Source organism: Haemaphysalis longicornis, unplaced genomic scaffold, assembly GCF_048455015.1.
Source record: "Haemaphysalis longicornis isolate Haplotype H1 unplaced genomic scaffold, Haemaphysalis longicornis Haplotype H1 scaffold_6, whole genome shotgun sequence".
Classification (NCBI taxonomy): Eukaryota; Metazoa; Arthropoda; class Arachnida; order Ixodida; family Ixodidae; genus Haemaphysalis; species Haemaphysalis longicornis.
The window spans coordinates 54,882,341-54,898,183 of NW_027526407.1; the positions used below are offsets into that span (position 1 = coordinate 54,882,341).

The window sequence follows — 15,843 nt, forward strand, 5'->3', positions numbered from 1 at the left end:
TGCCCGCCACGTCACCCTGCTCAACTGTGCGCCACTCGATATCAGCATCACCTTAATGATTCTGTTGCGTAGTCACTGCGTCGATAAGTTTCCGTTTTGCTTTTATAATGAAGGGTAAAAGCGAAAAAAATTAGCAGTGACTTAGCTCGCGGCTATGCCAGGATATACGTAGCGTGAGCTAAGGTTCAGCTGGTTATTCTTAGCTTTCCTGGTTGTCTAGGATTAGGTTGATTATCATGCTTACTGCTGCTAAAACGATTTACAATCAAATGCGGTCCGGTCCGGTCCGGTCCAGTCACTGCTCCTCGCGCATGCTCAGCACGGCTCTCCAGGACCCATGCGAAACGGCTATCAAGCGGCTCCGGTGCACCGTCAGACTTGGCTACTGCGCAACGGAGGCGAACAGGTGGTCACGCGCCGGCGCCAGTGTCTGCCGCGGCTATGACGTCACTCCTCTGGAATGCGCACACCGGCGAATGTGCAGAACCAATTCTCTACACACCCTTACCCCAATTGGATTGGATTTCCAATTCTATTCAATTCAATCCAATCCAATCCAATTTAATCTAGTGTTCTTCACGCTTGCGCAGCACGGCCCTTCAAGTTCCACGTGAAACTGCTCAACCTCGGGCAGTGTAGCTTACGCTACAAAAAGCCCATGTGTTGAGAATTTGGCACACCCTAAAGATCCCCAGATGGTCTTAATTATTCCGCAGCCCTCCGCTACGGCGCGCCTAGTATTTCAATTGTAGCTTTGGTGCGCTAACCCCTCAAAATTTAGAAATTTTGAAATGTTCTCGTTACAGTCAAGAGGTGTTGTACCGATAGGTGACGCAATGTTGGCGCCATAAGCACGAGGTCGCGGGTTCGATCCCCGACCGCGACGGCTGCTTTTCCGATGGAGGCGAAAAGCAAAAACGCCCGTGTGTACAAGATTTCGGCGCACGTTAAAGATCCCCAGGTGGTCGAAATTAATCCGGAGCCCACCACTACGGCGCGCCTCATCGCCTGCGTTGCGTCGGGGCGTTAAACCCTACACTCAATCAATCAATCAATCAATCAATCAATCAATCAATCAATCAATCAATCAATCAGATTATCTTCACTTTATAATAATTTATTCGCAGTTTTACGAATTGTATAATATCGATCTTATTGATTTGTGGGTTAAAAATTAATTCTTTTAAATTTACAGTGGCGTAAAATTTTCTAAAATTACTTAGAAGTCAATGCCGTCGCATACACACCCGTACTCCAATCCAATACAATCCAGTTTAATCCAATCAAATTCCAAATCAAATCAAATCCAACCCAATGCACCTCGCGCTTGCACAGCACGGCCCGTCAAGGGCAACGCGAAACTGCGCAACCTCGGCCAGTGTAGCTTACGCTACAAAATATTTTAATGAACACGATAGTGGGAGCGGAATTAACCCTAATCCCGCAGTCCATGTTTTGCCCTAGTCGTCGTCGCACTGGTCACCAGAAAGGTCGGGCCCTGCAGTCGACTGCTGGTCAGCAGTATCCACCGGGAACGGACTTTGCTGCTCGACTTAACTGCTATACCTCTTCTAAGTCGAAGGCCACGAAGCTGACTAATGGACCACCCTTAGCCGGGTAGTCATCGAGGTCTGTTGCTTCGGGGAGGTGTGCTCGTCTCGCGTTGTCGAGGCCCACGGTTTTATTACCACACCCTACTTTGATAAATTTGGCGTCACTCGGAGCATTCTTTTAGCTCTTTCATCTACTGAGCCATCGGCTATTTTGTTATCACTGTCTTGTCCACGGTGCCAGATTTTAGACATACCGACTCAAATGGTAAGTTCGCATTATGAACACCCCACATACGCATTAAGGGACTTGTGCATGCACGCATTCAATTTCGTGCACTTAATTTTGTTCCGGAACTGTTCCCTCTTCAGAACGACCAAGGATCCAGGAACTTGTCCGCGAGCGAGGCCGAGGAGCTTGCGTCCAAGGACCCCGACTACTATATTCGAGACCTCTACAACTCCATCGCCGGCAAGGACTACCCGACCTGGACTTTCTACATCCAAGTGATGACGCTCGAGCAGGCCAGGACTTGGACCTTCAACCCGTTTGACGTGACCAAGGTCAGTTTTTATGTTCACCGATTTTGCGCAAAACTTTCAACTACGCAAGGATTCGGCACCTGGGAATTGCCTCGAGCTCAGGACATCGTTGCCCTGATGTTCGGAGGGCTCGCAGAGATTTCTTGCCGTATAATTAAGGTTTGTGCGATATAAATTAACCGCGCAGCTTACACATGTGTTAAACATGGTTACTTATCTAAAAAGGAGTTCAGTGGACAGTATACGCGGTTTAAAGAATTATACCATTAAGTCCAAATGAAGGACGATATATATGTGTTAACAGTCAAGTGAGCTAGGGTCCAAGCACCGCTTTAGGTCAATTTTCTAACCTTCATTTTTGGACAATGTGTAGCCGATGTAGACGAAATTCAGCATGGACAAGGCGGGACCGAAATTGTACGAAGACATGCGTCCGTGCTAATGCATTAACTCTCAGACCCGTCTTGTTCCCGCTGTTTTTTCCATTGGTCTGTATAAGCCAATTGTACATCATGCCAACGGGCGTTCGGTTGAATCACTGGATACTTTTAATAATCTCAAGTACGTGGTCCGTACTTCACTCCCCCGCAACGTGGAATCTTTAAAAAACCAAGTTAAGTCAGAACAAAATGAGGCCCAGCGCAACTACCAGCCGTGAAACTGGCGGTTTCCCCAGTCGTACAAACACTTGGACCAAAACGTGCGTGCGCCTTGGCCGCTTCGTCCCACTTTGAAAAACGTCCATCCCTCTCCTTCGTTGTTTCCAGTTGTGGCCACTCTCCGAGTTCCCGCTGATTCCCGTAGGCAAAGTGGTCCTGCAGCGGAACCCCACCAACTACTTCTCCGATGTCGAGCAGATAGCCATGAGCCCAGCGAACCTTGTGCCAGGCATTGAGCCGAGCCCCGACAAGGTCCTCCAGGTTTGTGCAACGCCATCGCACTCTCTAATTAAGTTACATCCAGCCTACACGTTGAAAGACCTTTGGTCTGTCTGTCTGTCTGTCTGTCTGTCTGTTTATCTGTCTGTGACTCTATTCAGCCACCCGGCCAAAGTGCAACGAAGTCTTCGCAATAGTCTTTTATACTCGCAGTCAAATCTAAACGTTTCAGTCCGGTTTATATGTTCATACTTGTCAACATTGTGGAACAAGAACACGAAATTACGCAAATATAAGGCAGCAAATCAATACATGAGGGATATTTGCAGAATTCCTTTATAAAATAATTCATAGTTGCTTTATTTTCGCAATATGAAATACTACATTAACTGCAGAAAAAATTCACACTGTCGCTTGCTGTCGCCAGTGCCACTATAGCTTTTGGCGGCATTTTAATAAATCAAGCGGCAACAGTTACGAGAGGTTCCACTAGATAGGTTCCGCGTTCTGCTAGGAATGCACGTGGACTAGGACAACGCGGTTCGATTCACGCGCGTCTCCGCCGTACGGCAGCGCCGGCATCGAGGCAGCCGGCCTGGAGCAGTGGAACGGCGGTAAATTGACTTGAGCAAACCTTTAGCGTGTTTACCTTAGTGAGCGCGACGCAAGAGGAACAACATGAGGTGAGCGGGAAAGCGAAGAGAGGCATTTACTTAGCAAATTTCGGCAAAGACTATAGTCTTTTGTCGACATTTGCAACGAAAGGAGCCGATACGCGACCAATTTTTTCAGCGCCATCTACTAACAGACACAGAAACTGCTTTATCCACTGGTTATATCGCGAGCCCGTTATGTATCGCGAGTAGTATTATCGCGGGTAGTATTAACTATGTTCTATGATGACGACCAACAATAGCCGGTCTATCTAAAAACCAAAACATGCTTTGCGATTGAAAATTCGGGAAAGGGTTTGAATGGGCAAATTGAAGGCGAAATCAAAAGCTTAGAACTCGATATCGCGCCTAGGGATTAGCGACGAGGCTGTTATCGCTGCGAAGAGGGAGGGCAGGGCTCCTCCAGGTTGATCCACTGTAAGTACGGAAGATACGTAAAGACCGCAACGTAAAAATTTGAATCTCGCGTACGTCCGCGAGATTCGCGGCCACCCTTGGCGTTCTGAGCATGCGCCCTCATCATTCCGTGAGAGTTTTACGTACTTGAATCTTCTGTGTTCTACGTACGAGAAACCAAAGCTGTCCATTAGAATCTCATGTTCGTCCGTGAGGCTTACGGCGACCCTATGGGTTCTGTATTCGTCATCCATGAATGTTCTGTGGTACGCGAAGGTTCTACGTACGTGAAACTGAAACTGTTTAATATCACTTTTTAGAAACACATAATAAATTGTACGGCAAAGAAAGTAGGCTTAATTCTTTTACGTTCCTTGATTGCCACAGGGTCGTCTGTTCGCATACGGTGACTCTCAAAGGCATCGACTGGGTCCGAACTTCAGCCAGTTACCAGTCAACTGTCCACTTAAAGTTCGCCGGGCCAACTACGAGAGAGATGGTAAAATGGCCGTCACAAATCAAGGTACCGGATCCTTATATCCTTCACACTTAATTGCTTTCACTGATATTAAATTATCGTGTCGGCTTAATTCAACGCAGGAATTATTGTTGGGAGAATTGATGGAGTTTGCAAATTGGTAAAGCCCAACCGCGAGCGTTTTATATCCTTGAAGCATGCCGCTTTTGATTGCAAGCCGGACAATAAAAGGACTAGGCAAACCAGGGCCTCCCTCTGTGTCCATTCCTTTTCAACTCGGTTCCGCTGCGCGGTTTAGTATTCCGATCGCTTCTCAAACGCTGCCGTCTTTCTTCGCTGACGCAAAACAAACTCGTTCACGTGCAAAAAAAAATCCGAATTGAGGAAGCCAATAGGACCTTATTTGCTTCCTCTCTGAAGGGAAGAAGGAAGAAACAAACAGTGCTGGAAAGGCAGTGAGGGTAATAAGGGAAACGTTTGGTTGGCTACCTTACACCTGGGGATGGGGACACGGGAATTAGAAGGGAAAGAAAGGGTGTGTAGTAAAGGAGGGAATAATAACGAACGAGGAGGGGAAATGGTATATAAGTAGAAAGAAAACTGCTGAGATTGCTAAAAAAACATACCTAAAAATACTTATTCACCGTTTTGTGTCTGTCCATTGGTCCATTCCGGCCTTTCGTTTATCGGACGTCTGCAGATGGACCCTGTCGCAGGGGTCGGCAACGTTTCGAGGTTGCATGAAGCCGACACGGCGGAGGGAGGGACGGAGCATCTTGGGGAGGGGGGTTGCAGGTCAAGAGAAAAAAATCAGCGAATTGTCAATAATATTCGAGAATAATTGACAATAATCTGGCTAACTCCATTTGAGGGCAATTGGCGATGAGATGTTTGAGTGGCACCCTCTGGCTCTGACGTCGGCTTAGGGACTCGCGCCGCTGTCGTCTGCTACGCTCCGCTTGCGAGGGGCAGCAGTGCCTGCGCTAGAAATCGCCCGCTTTGATGCTTTAGTGCATTAAAAAGCCTATTTTAATAATTAAGTTATTTGTGCCAGCTTCTGACAGATATCAATAATTTCAAGCTGTATCTTCCACAAGTTTGGAACACACGAGGAGAGAGATAACAACTTTCTTCAGAGCATCGGTCAGAAGATCGTGTGTAACTCGTCCTTTCTAGCTTATTCACGAGGTTCAGCGCTGAGAGCTCCTCGATAAGTATTCAAAATACATAGGCTTCCTTCAGTATTTTTGTGGTGCTCTTATGAAGGCTCAAGAGTCTAATGCTACGTACCAAGCAGCGGGCCCCAACACGCGCATCGCACAGCAGGAAATAAAGCGGCTGTCTTCTATTTCTTTCGTTGTCGACTCGTATCAGGTGATTGTTTTTTTCTGTGCCCAACGCATTATTTTTTCTGAACCGTCACAAACATCTTATTAGTGGTTTGGGAGGCTCACAAAGATAGGGTGGATTTTCTTCAGGCTGTATGACAAACGTTCCCTTCACAAATTGGCTTTCGTTATGGCTGCGTGCAAGAAGATGCATATCCGCAGCGTGCGTTGTTTATTCACACGCAAATACAAGAAGGTTCGTGCTACGCCACCGCGATCGCGCCCCAGACAACGTTGTCCAGAGTACTCGAAGGTGGCTTTTGTGATTCGAATTTCTCTTCTATCTATCGTTATTATAACGAACTGACACTCAACCCGAACAATTAGGGCATGATCACGGTGTTGTAGGCTTTATACACTCGCTAACGAACGAAATAAATAGTATACGTGCTTTTTTTTTTTTTGCAAGAATCGAAGCCTATCAATATTTCCAAGCAGCTCTTAATTGTTTTCTAACCCTTCCAGGCGTAAAGAACAAATCCTGGTCTACTTGGGATGGCGTTCTACGAATTTAATACAAAATTACTCTTAGGGTGTTGTCCTGGAGTGAGGACCCGGCCCACTAATAAGCTCGACTTTACGAATAAATACAGTTCCTCCTCCTCCTCCTCCTCATCCTCCTCCTCCACCTTTGAGTGCAGTTTTCCTCTAACGCATATCTGACTATTGGGGCGATATGGCTGTGAGAAATGAAAACGAAATATCACCCCAAGTCTGAACAAACATAGTGTTACTGTATCTTTATCGAAGACGTGACTCGTTTTGCTCAATAAACCTCGATACTGGTTTATAAAACGAGCACGCGCCTATGCACACAGTAGGTTATTCGGAACTCAACCTACATTTTTTTTTTGCGCGCCATAGTGCATGTCGGCATACTTTCATGCCATGACAACGAAAAGTAATGTGGTACAATACTTTTGAGCGTTCGGAAAGGTTGCAAGAACTATTTTACCTTACAAATGATTACCGGGAACCGTAATGCCTTCTGCCAAAACCGACAGCCCCGAAGGCCTGGAATTTGTTTTGGTCTTGTATTTTCTCTGTTGTCGGTTACTAGCAGCTGGCTGTTACCTTTGTTCAAAAGAGAGGCTGACGCTCAGCTCCGACTCCTCGCGCTCCGCACAGGACCGGCTTCGCAAGGGATGGGGCGACGCCGGCAATGTTAAATTTCTTCCGTAGCGGTATCCAAAACTATACTCCAACTCACGCCTTGAGCTAGTGTATGCGATTTTAAGTCAATTATTTTGATAAAAATTTACGCACGCACAAAATCTGGTGCGGACAAACATCAGACGCGAACCGAGCGCAAAGAAACAGCAGGGAGAGCGAGCCCGACCGAAGCAGACGACAAATGTGAGAATCCCTAAGCTGACGTCGCGGAGGCGCGCTTCGCAGCGCTGCCGGTGGTCGCGCTCATCGCCAATACTGGCGTGTCAGTATTCAGATAGGAAGTAGCCGCGTTTACATGAATGCGACAAGTGGCGCATCGCATCGCCTCGCATCGCATCCATGTAAACTGGGCTAATGCGCTAGGAAAGCGCGTCGCATTAATGCGCCAGACAGGGGTGGATTGAGACGCGTAAGTCGACTTTCGAAGTGCATGTAAACGCGAGCGCATCGCATTAGGAATTATGCCGACAAGAAAATTAAGCCCTGCCAACGCAGCTTTGCATTTAAAAACGTCTAAATCGAGTGTAAGACACCGGAAAATGCGAGTCGTGAAAAAAGAACAAGAACCAGCCGTGCCGGAAGCTTTGGAAGCGCCAGAAACGCTACTTTACCTTCGATGTGCGACGCCGTATGGCGCCACCATCGCACCAGGGGTAACGCGGTACATGTAAACGCTAGCGCATCGCATTACTTGTGATGCGCTTGGAAATGCGACGCGCTCCTATCGCATTCTGTCGCATTCATGTAAACGCGGCTAGTGACAGGGAGAGGGGGGAGGGTTCTGACAACGTGCTGCGCCGCGGGCCGCAGGATGCCGACCCGTGGTCTATCGGGTTGAAGGAGCGCCACGACGACTTTGAAGACTGGTGTTATCACGTGGTTTTTTTTTTTTTTTTTTTTTACAAGTGTGGCACTGTTTGTTTCTTGTAGTCACCAGTGTGGCCGGTCCTTGACCTCATGCACATTCATATTAACAAACGTCTGTCTGCAGGCGGGGCCCCCAACTATTTCCCGAACAGCTTTTCCGGTCCCGTGGATGACGCCAAGTGGAAGGCACCCCCGTTCCCTTCGTCCGGAGACGTTGACCGCTGGGACAGCTCCTCCGACGACGACTTCACTCAACCGGGGGAATTCTGGGAGGTCAGGCTTTCTAGCAAAGACAGACTTCACATGTAGCGTAGCTGATAGAATCTACATTAACGTGGTTTATTGAGGCTACACTGATTTACGTGTCTTACGTGTCTTAATGCCTTACGTGTTTAAATGCTTTAATGATTTGTTAATGTTTTACGTGTCTGTACGAGAAAAAAGGATGCTTGTTCCTCTTAACCGGGGATTGCTTTAAGCGGGTTTTTAAAGAGGTCATGGACACAACATACATCTTTGTTTAATTTGAAAGCACTATATAGCCTCTGGTAACGCATTCAGCTCCGTATCAGCCACGACAGACGCTTTTTTACACCCCCAAAAAGGGGCGAGATATGTTGAAAAACTTTCAAACCTCGCGTCATAGTTACGTAATGTGGACAAGATCAGTGGACAGGATAAGTTATCAGTGTGCTAAATGCACATTAGCATTTAATTAATAGGCCGTGTTACAGTGAACTAGAATATTGTAATAGTGGCAAAAGCGGCACAGGGAAATTGAAGCCAGAAATATGGAAATCCGCTAGGGGCGCTGCTGCGGAATACTGGACGGGGCGTAGTGTAGTGGATATAGTGTCCGTCTTCCAATCAGCATTCATGGGTTCGAATCTCGATGTGGGACAACTTGTTTTTTTTTTTTTTTGCATATGCATGGGGCGCACCAACAAGATGCCTAAACCACACTGAAGGTCAGTATAATCTGTTCTTTTTCATAGCGTAACTGTATTACGTTACGCTTTCATACATTTTTCGGTGCCCTTCGTCGCGGGCACTGCATGTCGCGGCGGCCCTATAAATTTCCGCCCCCCCCCCTCCTCTTCCTATTTTCTCTCTCTCTCTCTCTCTCTCTCTCTCTCTCTCTCTCTCTCTCTCAATGCCCTTACATCAAGACGACATGCGGCAAAGCCAACTTTATGCACATGTTTTTAATGCGCGAGGCGTCAAAAAAAGCGAGAAGTTCATGGCTGTGCGCCTATTTCAGAGGCTCCAAATGCGTTGAAGCGCGAAGCTTCCAGAAACACGTGCTTGAACCCGGCAATGGCCTAAGGAAACAAGCAGCGGTGTAACGTGTAGGAGACTGATCGAATGCATTTGTAACCGGAAGGTGGAAGGAGATCGCGAAGCAACCTTAGAGAACTTGGGGCGGTTAAAGATGATTCAGAAAATAAGAAATAATTTTAAACAGAATTAAAACACGAAACTATAAATGAAATCAATTTAAACCTTAGATAAAAACTTCGCTGTGCCGTCGATGTGCTTTTCAAGTCATGTTTTCTTAACACGGATTCGTTAATTAGCGCTCCTTCGCGCAGATTTCTTGGCGCCGCTAACAAGAACGTTTTGTACGATGACGGATCAAATTGTGGTGGAAGTAGGAGTCTAAGCTCTCTTTTGTTGCATCGATTTAAAAAAAAATAAGTCTCGGTCCTCATAAGGATGGGCATGCCATTCTTCCATCCACCCCCGAGAAAACCAAAAATTTCGGGAAATAGAGTGACCGATGCAAAACTATTCCTCCATTAGGTAGAGCTCATCATGCCTTGTGTGTATTTGTCCTTGAAGAAAAAAATGCTCGGGCCTGCTATGGGATGTCACAAGAGCTCAAAACCCTGAACGTGCGTGTGCCCTGAGCCACCATTGCCGCGAAAAAGGCTGCGCGGCCCAGTGTTCCTTTCACGCCACTTCATTTTTGTTTTAACGCGAGAAGGAAGGCAGATTGGGAATGCCGCAGAAAATGTACGCCATCCCGAATGAGAGCTTGTCATACGAGGTCTTGAGGATGAATTTTCTTCCGAGCGCAACTTTGAGAAGCGAAAGCTGCTTGGGAACAGTTCAGTCAAATACTCCATATCTCTTACAAGTAGGCGCCTTTGGTAGGGGAATAGGGGCATTGGCAATTGGGGAAAGCGTACCACCGTCGTATCTACTTACGCCCCACTAAAGCAAGACTATGCAAGATTATGCGAGATTATGCAAGAGCAAGACTATGCGACTCTCAATGCCCAAATGGAATAGCATTCTTTGCTGAGTACCTCCGTAGCCAGGAAGTAACCCCATGCATTTACACAAAAGTACAGATTTGTCGAAAAAAACAGCTTTAATTGTTACAATAGCGTGAATGGGGATAATTTGTCGGACAGCATTTCAAAAAACAAAAGATTAAAAAAATAAAAATCAAATTTTCACAAACATTATCTCACAAAATCAAAAATATGCATCTTATACATTTCCTCACACAACCGAATAATAAACTAAAATGCCCGCAAAAGAACGTCAGAAATGCTAATAAAAAATAGCGTAAATGCTACAACTCTGCTGTACGCCTTGCACCTTCGGAAAAAGGTATTATCAGCCAGCTGTAAGGCGCTTCATCACTATAATACTAAAATTTGCATTAATCGAGAAAAGAAACAAACAAAAATTAAAAATATTAAAATAAACCAACGACTTTCGCTACTCATACTCGTATTCGGTTACAAAGAACTCACACTCAACACAAGTAGCAGAAGAACGCTAGGCATTAATAGGCAATTCTGTGAATTTCTGCAGATTTTTTCGCTGCCAATAATCAACACAAGCATTAAATCAGTCGGTGCTTAGCCCAGAGCATTTGCTTTTATTCGTGTTCCTGGGTTTCCAAAAAAGAAAAAAAATGGCCACACGCCTGGATTCGAACCCAGGGACAACGAGTGGCAGGCGGTGACTGTATCCACTACACTATTTACCCTCTAGTAATCGATGGCAGCGCCCCCTGCGGATTTCCAGTTTTTCGGCCTCACTGCCTCCCATTGAAAATGCCCTTGCTTTTGCCACTCTTCCAATATTTTAGTTCACTCTAGCCGTGTCTAGGGTGCCGCCCGACGGCATTATAAGTACTCCACTATATCGACGTCCACCGGCGCTTTGTAACAAAATGGCTGCGTGTGGCCCTACATCGCTCTCGATAACGTAAAGCTAGGCAACTTAACCTTAACAAAACCTAACATGACCTAACGCACACAAAGAAATCATTTAAAACATCAAAACTTACCTGAATCATAAAAATTAGTTCAATTAAAGCTGTAAAAAAGAAACAGATGCAGAAGCCGCTCTCGTACCACCGTCCTTGTAATCAAGAAGCTAAGAGGGATACTACAACGACAGACGGTTTGGCTGGTGCTATCCTAGTCCTAAATATCCGAATGTCGTCGGACGGCACTCTAGCCATGCCTGCAGCGATAAGCTAGTGCCGTCGGACGGCACTCTAGACACTGCTTAAGTGATATGGTTAAACGGAATTGGAGGCCCCTCCACAAGCAGCCGGTCATGTTTCTTGGCGGTGGCCAGTGATGTTCCGTGCGGGTAATTTTCCCCTTTTCGAGGAATATTCAGATATAATTATGGCCACTAGGGAACAGTTGGCCTCCTTAATAGAGGCAGGGAATTTTAGAAGCCGTGCAGTCAAAATGAAATGTCAGTAAGCCGGACCTCGCATCATTTATTGCTTTGGCTTTTTCTGAAAAGTTCCTTTAACACTTCGTCGGATTCAGGTTCAAATAACCGTGGTCATGCTACCACAAGCATCCAAGACCGTTCCCAATCCAGTTCATAAGGAGGGTGATAGATTGATTGTAGGGTTTAACGCGCCGACGCAACGCAGGCGATCAGGTGCGCCGTAGTGGAGGGCTCTGGATTCATTTCGACCACCTGGGGATCTTGATTATTTCTATCTCGATTATTTGCATGAAGTTTGCCGTAACATTTATCATTGGCTCATTAATAAAGCTGCCTTTTTCCAATAACTAACTTGTATTTGATCTTCATTGACTCTTAAGCGGATATTGATCACCTTAGCAAAAGTGAGGAGACCGCGGCCATTTTGACACTTCCGCGCACGTTTGCAGGCGATGAGCAGTGACGAACGCGACCACCTGACGACCAACATTGCCAACCATCTCCAGCACGCCCAGGACTTCATACGGAGGCGGGCTGTCGCAAACTTTGCCAGCGCTCATCCGGACTGTGGGGCCGCCATCTCGAAGAAGCTCGACGAACTCTTACAGGTGGGAACTGTCGTGTCCCCATCGGAGCAGAGCTGACTGCAAGCGTTCTTTTTATGTGGTTCGATAGGAAGCTAGTAAAGGCATTTTAAGATAGTTGGTACAGTTTTGAATTCAAATTTAGACCAATGACCGGGACAGTGAAACAGACATTGCGCACCAGCCTATGGTTTGTCTGTTTCTGCACTCTCTGTCACTTGTGCAAGTATGTGACGCCCGCTAAATTTCATTTCATTTATTTCATTTATTTCCACCTTAAGGGCCCTGAGGGCATTACATAAGGGGGGGGGGGCGTGCAGAAAGGTATGACACAGCGTTAAAAAAAAATTACAAGGCAACAACAACAAAAAAAAAGAACTAGTGACTTTTGAATTTGAATTGTTTCGGGAATTTAGTATGTGTGGTCGTGTACAGCCAAGAATGATGCATGGTTCTTTGATTAAACAAGGTTTATTGCAGCGAACTTGTGCTCCACTACAGACAAGAGGACACAAGCGGCGAAGAAACGGTCAACCAAGTGACATGTGCAGTCGAGGATCGGGAATTGAATCTCGCGGCGTCTGCCCTGCGAGCATTTATCTTTCACTACTATTGTTTCCCGAACCATCGAACTAGGTCGAGAAGGGCGCTACTAGAGCCACTAGATCAGGTTTCGGAGTATCGGCACTCTTTTCTGTGATCGTTGTATGCCGCCGACAGCGGCCATTGGTCGAAACGCGTCACGTGACATTTGTTTACCCCCAGACGACCAATGGGCGGTGGCATTTTGGTGCCTTCGTGTTGCCCCGCGCGCTTTTGGATAAATCGTGATTTTCGAAGCGCAGTGCGGCTGTATGACACGTTGAGTGGGTTTTAAGCCCCCAGACAGAGTAGCGATGCCGTGCTGCTCTGTACTAAGCTGTTTCAACCGGCGGGAAGGTGGAAAGCGCCTGCATCGCTTCCCGCTGGGAAAGAACGACAGTGTCCTAACGTAACCTATAGCCACTTCGAAAGCGTAGCTTAATTAGTGGCTCTAGTGTAAGCTAGAGCCACTAAATGAGCGACGCTAGCGTAACCGAGCTTGACCCCATCGCACCGGCACGCTGTTTCTAAATCTTCGAAAAGTAAACACAGCTGTCATAGTTGCCAAGCGGCGCCCGGACCAATTCCGCCCGTAACTTTCATCCGCAATAGAGCGCATACAGCTGGCCACCCTGGCGTCAGGCACCAAAATGGCTGCCGCCGTGCGTAAGTGTCGTTACTCTTCAGCGTAGCTTATTTAGTGTTTCGAAGCGCTACTATAGGTGCTAGCTTTTAAATATACTGCAGCTTCAAAGAATTTATCATGCCAGTATCGCACATTTCTGCACATGCATACGCGAACTTTGTCGATCAAAGGACAGTCTATCTCATTGTCGACAGGGAGAAACCATTTCCCCATCAAACCAAATTGCCCGTTGCGGCAGACGGTAAAAAGAGCGAACTGGCGCCCAGCTCGGAAAAGATAAGACAGCCGGGCGCGGCCAAGCGCTGGTAACATCACATAAATAAGACGCGTTTGTGGCAATATACCTTATTTACTCGCATAATGATCGCACTCGCGTAATGATCGCACCCTTGAAGTTTGTCGTCAAAATTCCATTTTTTTTTAAATTTCCCGCGCAATGAACGCACCCTGAACTTGCCGCAGCAGTACTAGAGTGTACAACTCTAGCAGTACGTCATGTGTGCCAAGTCTATTCGATGATGATCGTGCTTACCTCTTTCCTTCCCTTTCAAAGCAGACATGGCTACGTTGTTGTCGCAGACTTGCTGATATTAGCGATATCGGCAAGCATTGATGCGGACGAAACTCTCACTAAATTCACACAATGTACTCGCAAGACAAAGAAAAAAATGCGCTCAGCTTGTTGCGTCGGTCAACATGTCTGTTTTGATGTCCCGCACTGACAGCGGCAGCCACTTATTGGTTGCCCTATTGTCACTTCGCAGCAAACTCGTTCCGGCGCATTCCCTAATTCATGAAAACACTACATTCTGCGTCACTTGGCAAAGCGGCTGGCGGCGGTGTGGGGAGTTTTTATTATGTTTTTATTATTTTTATTATGTCCATGAGACCTATCGTAAGAATTCTGACCCGCTACTTACTTGCGTTTTCTGGGCTCAAAGGTTTTTCGCGAAAAAATTACCCCGCGTAATGAAGGCACCCCTAATTTGCATCAATTTTAAAAAGAAAGTGCGATCATTACGCGAGTAAATACTGTATAATGTTTTTGTTCGTTGTTTTTGTCGCCTTTTCGGGGCAGTATACACACATGCTCTGCTGTAAGCATATAGTTGCTAGCTTATAAATATACTGCAGCTTCAAAGCTCAACGTCCGAGAGTCGATCACGCCAGTGTTGGGCACTTTTGCACGTGCAATGACATGCGCGCTCTTATTTTCGGTTCAAGCTTATTCAGGCCGGACAGCTACTCTTCTCAACGAAATACTCAACGGAGTACAAGTTCGAAAGAATCCAATTATGCAGCGAAAAAAAATATTCGGTATTCGATTTGATATTGTAAGCGGCTTTTCCAGCATCGAAAAATTCGTGTCTGATTCGATCCGAACATTCGCCCATATATTCGTTTCTGTAAGCACGAAGAAAACTATAGGCATCGACTGCGCTAAACACGGTGCTTCCTGATTGGCCCACCGGACGCAATATCACTTGGTCTATGCTTTTTTATATTTGCTTCCCCGTTGTTGTGTTGTTTATAGAGCGGTCGTAAACAAATTAATTGCTGCGGCTGATAGTATACGCAAACCATCACCAGCTGTAGTGTGTTTCTGACGAAACACGAGTCGAAAGAGAACAACCGACATATAAGATCATACGAAATGAGAACTGATGTTTGTGGGACAGTTTGTGCATACCAAGTTTTGCAGAACTTGTAAAAAGAAAGAGAGTTTAATTCTCGTTACCCAACAACAAGGAATAGCCATTATGAATTAAGCATTCTCAGTTAGTCATTTTCAGTCAGTCTCCGTCAGTTAGTCAATCTTCGTCAATCTGTCTGTTTCAGTCAGTCAGTCTATCTGTTGCAGCAACTTTTCTCTGATTCTTCTTTTTTTTTCTTTCAGGAAAGTTGAAGTGTTCCGGCTGGCCACTTTGCAGGCCCTTGCGTCCTTCACAGCGCATTCTTGCCTGAAGATGAAACTTTTACACCCCACCAAATGGCAATCGCCTGTTGCGTGCTCTCGCACATTGCACATCTTCACTTTCGGTGCCGTCGTTTTTAGTGTTTTGTGTTGTGCAAGCGAAGAATAAAAAAAATGTGGTTGATTCCTCTGTCATATAGGAACCGGTAAAACACGAAAGTGAAATGTGCAGTTAAATCTGCAGCTGAGCATGATTTGCGGATCGGTGGCTGTATTGTGGGTGTGCTTGGTTCCAGGCGCGAAGAACAAATCCTATTCTACTCGGGATGGCGTTCTATGATTTGAAGAAAATTACTTTTACTCTCTTGTCCTGGACTGAGGACCCGTCCCACTAACCAGATCGATTTAATTGTTACATAAAGTTTTCCCCTCCTCCCCTTATTCCTCCTCCTCCT

The 15,843-nt window shown here is 46.2% G+C and overlaps 1 protein-coding gene across 2 annotated transcripts in view; it reads left to right on the forward strand.

Annotated features, from left to right (window-relative positions):
• LOC144142718 (catalase-like) overlaps nucleotides 1–15,575 on the forward strand; it is a 30,163-nt gene extending 14,588 nt beyond the window's left edge. The window contains exons 6-11 of one of the 2 annotated variants that reach the window (XM_077674387.1): nucleotides 1,923–2,114; nucleotides 2,861–3,013; nucleotides 4,429–4,564; nucleotides 8,072–8,220; nucleotides 8,896–8,915; nucleotides 12,111–12,239. In XM_077674387.1, the coding sequence (XP_077530513.1) occupies nucleotides 1,923–2,114; nucleotides 2,861–3,013; nucleotides 4,429–4,564; nucleotides 8,072–8,220; nucleotides 8,896–8,913 (648 nt within the window). In that variant the 3' untranslated portion in view covers nucleotides 8,914–8,915; nucleotides 12,111–12,239. Of the gene's footprint in view, nucleotides 1–1,922; nucleotides 2,115–2,860; nucleotides 3,014–4,428; nucleotides 4,565–8,071; nucleotides 8,221–8,895; nucleotides 8,916–12,110; nucleotides 12,270–15,370 lie in introns of those variants that run through there. The other variant, XM_077674385.1, reaches the window with a different exon arrangement.
• Nucleotides 15,576–15,843: the final 268 nt, after the last annotated feature.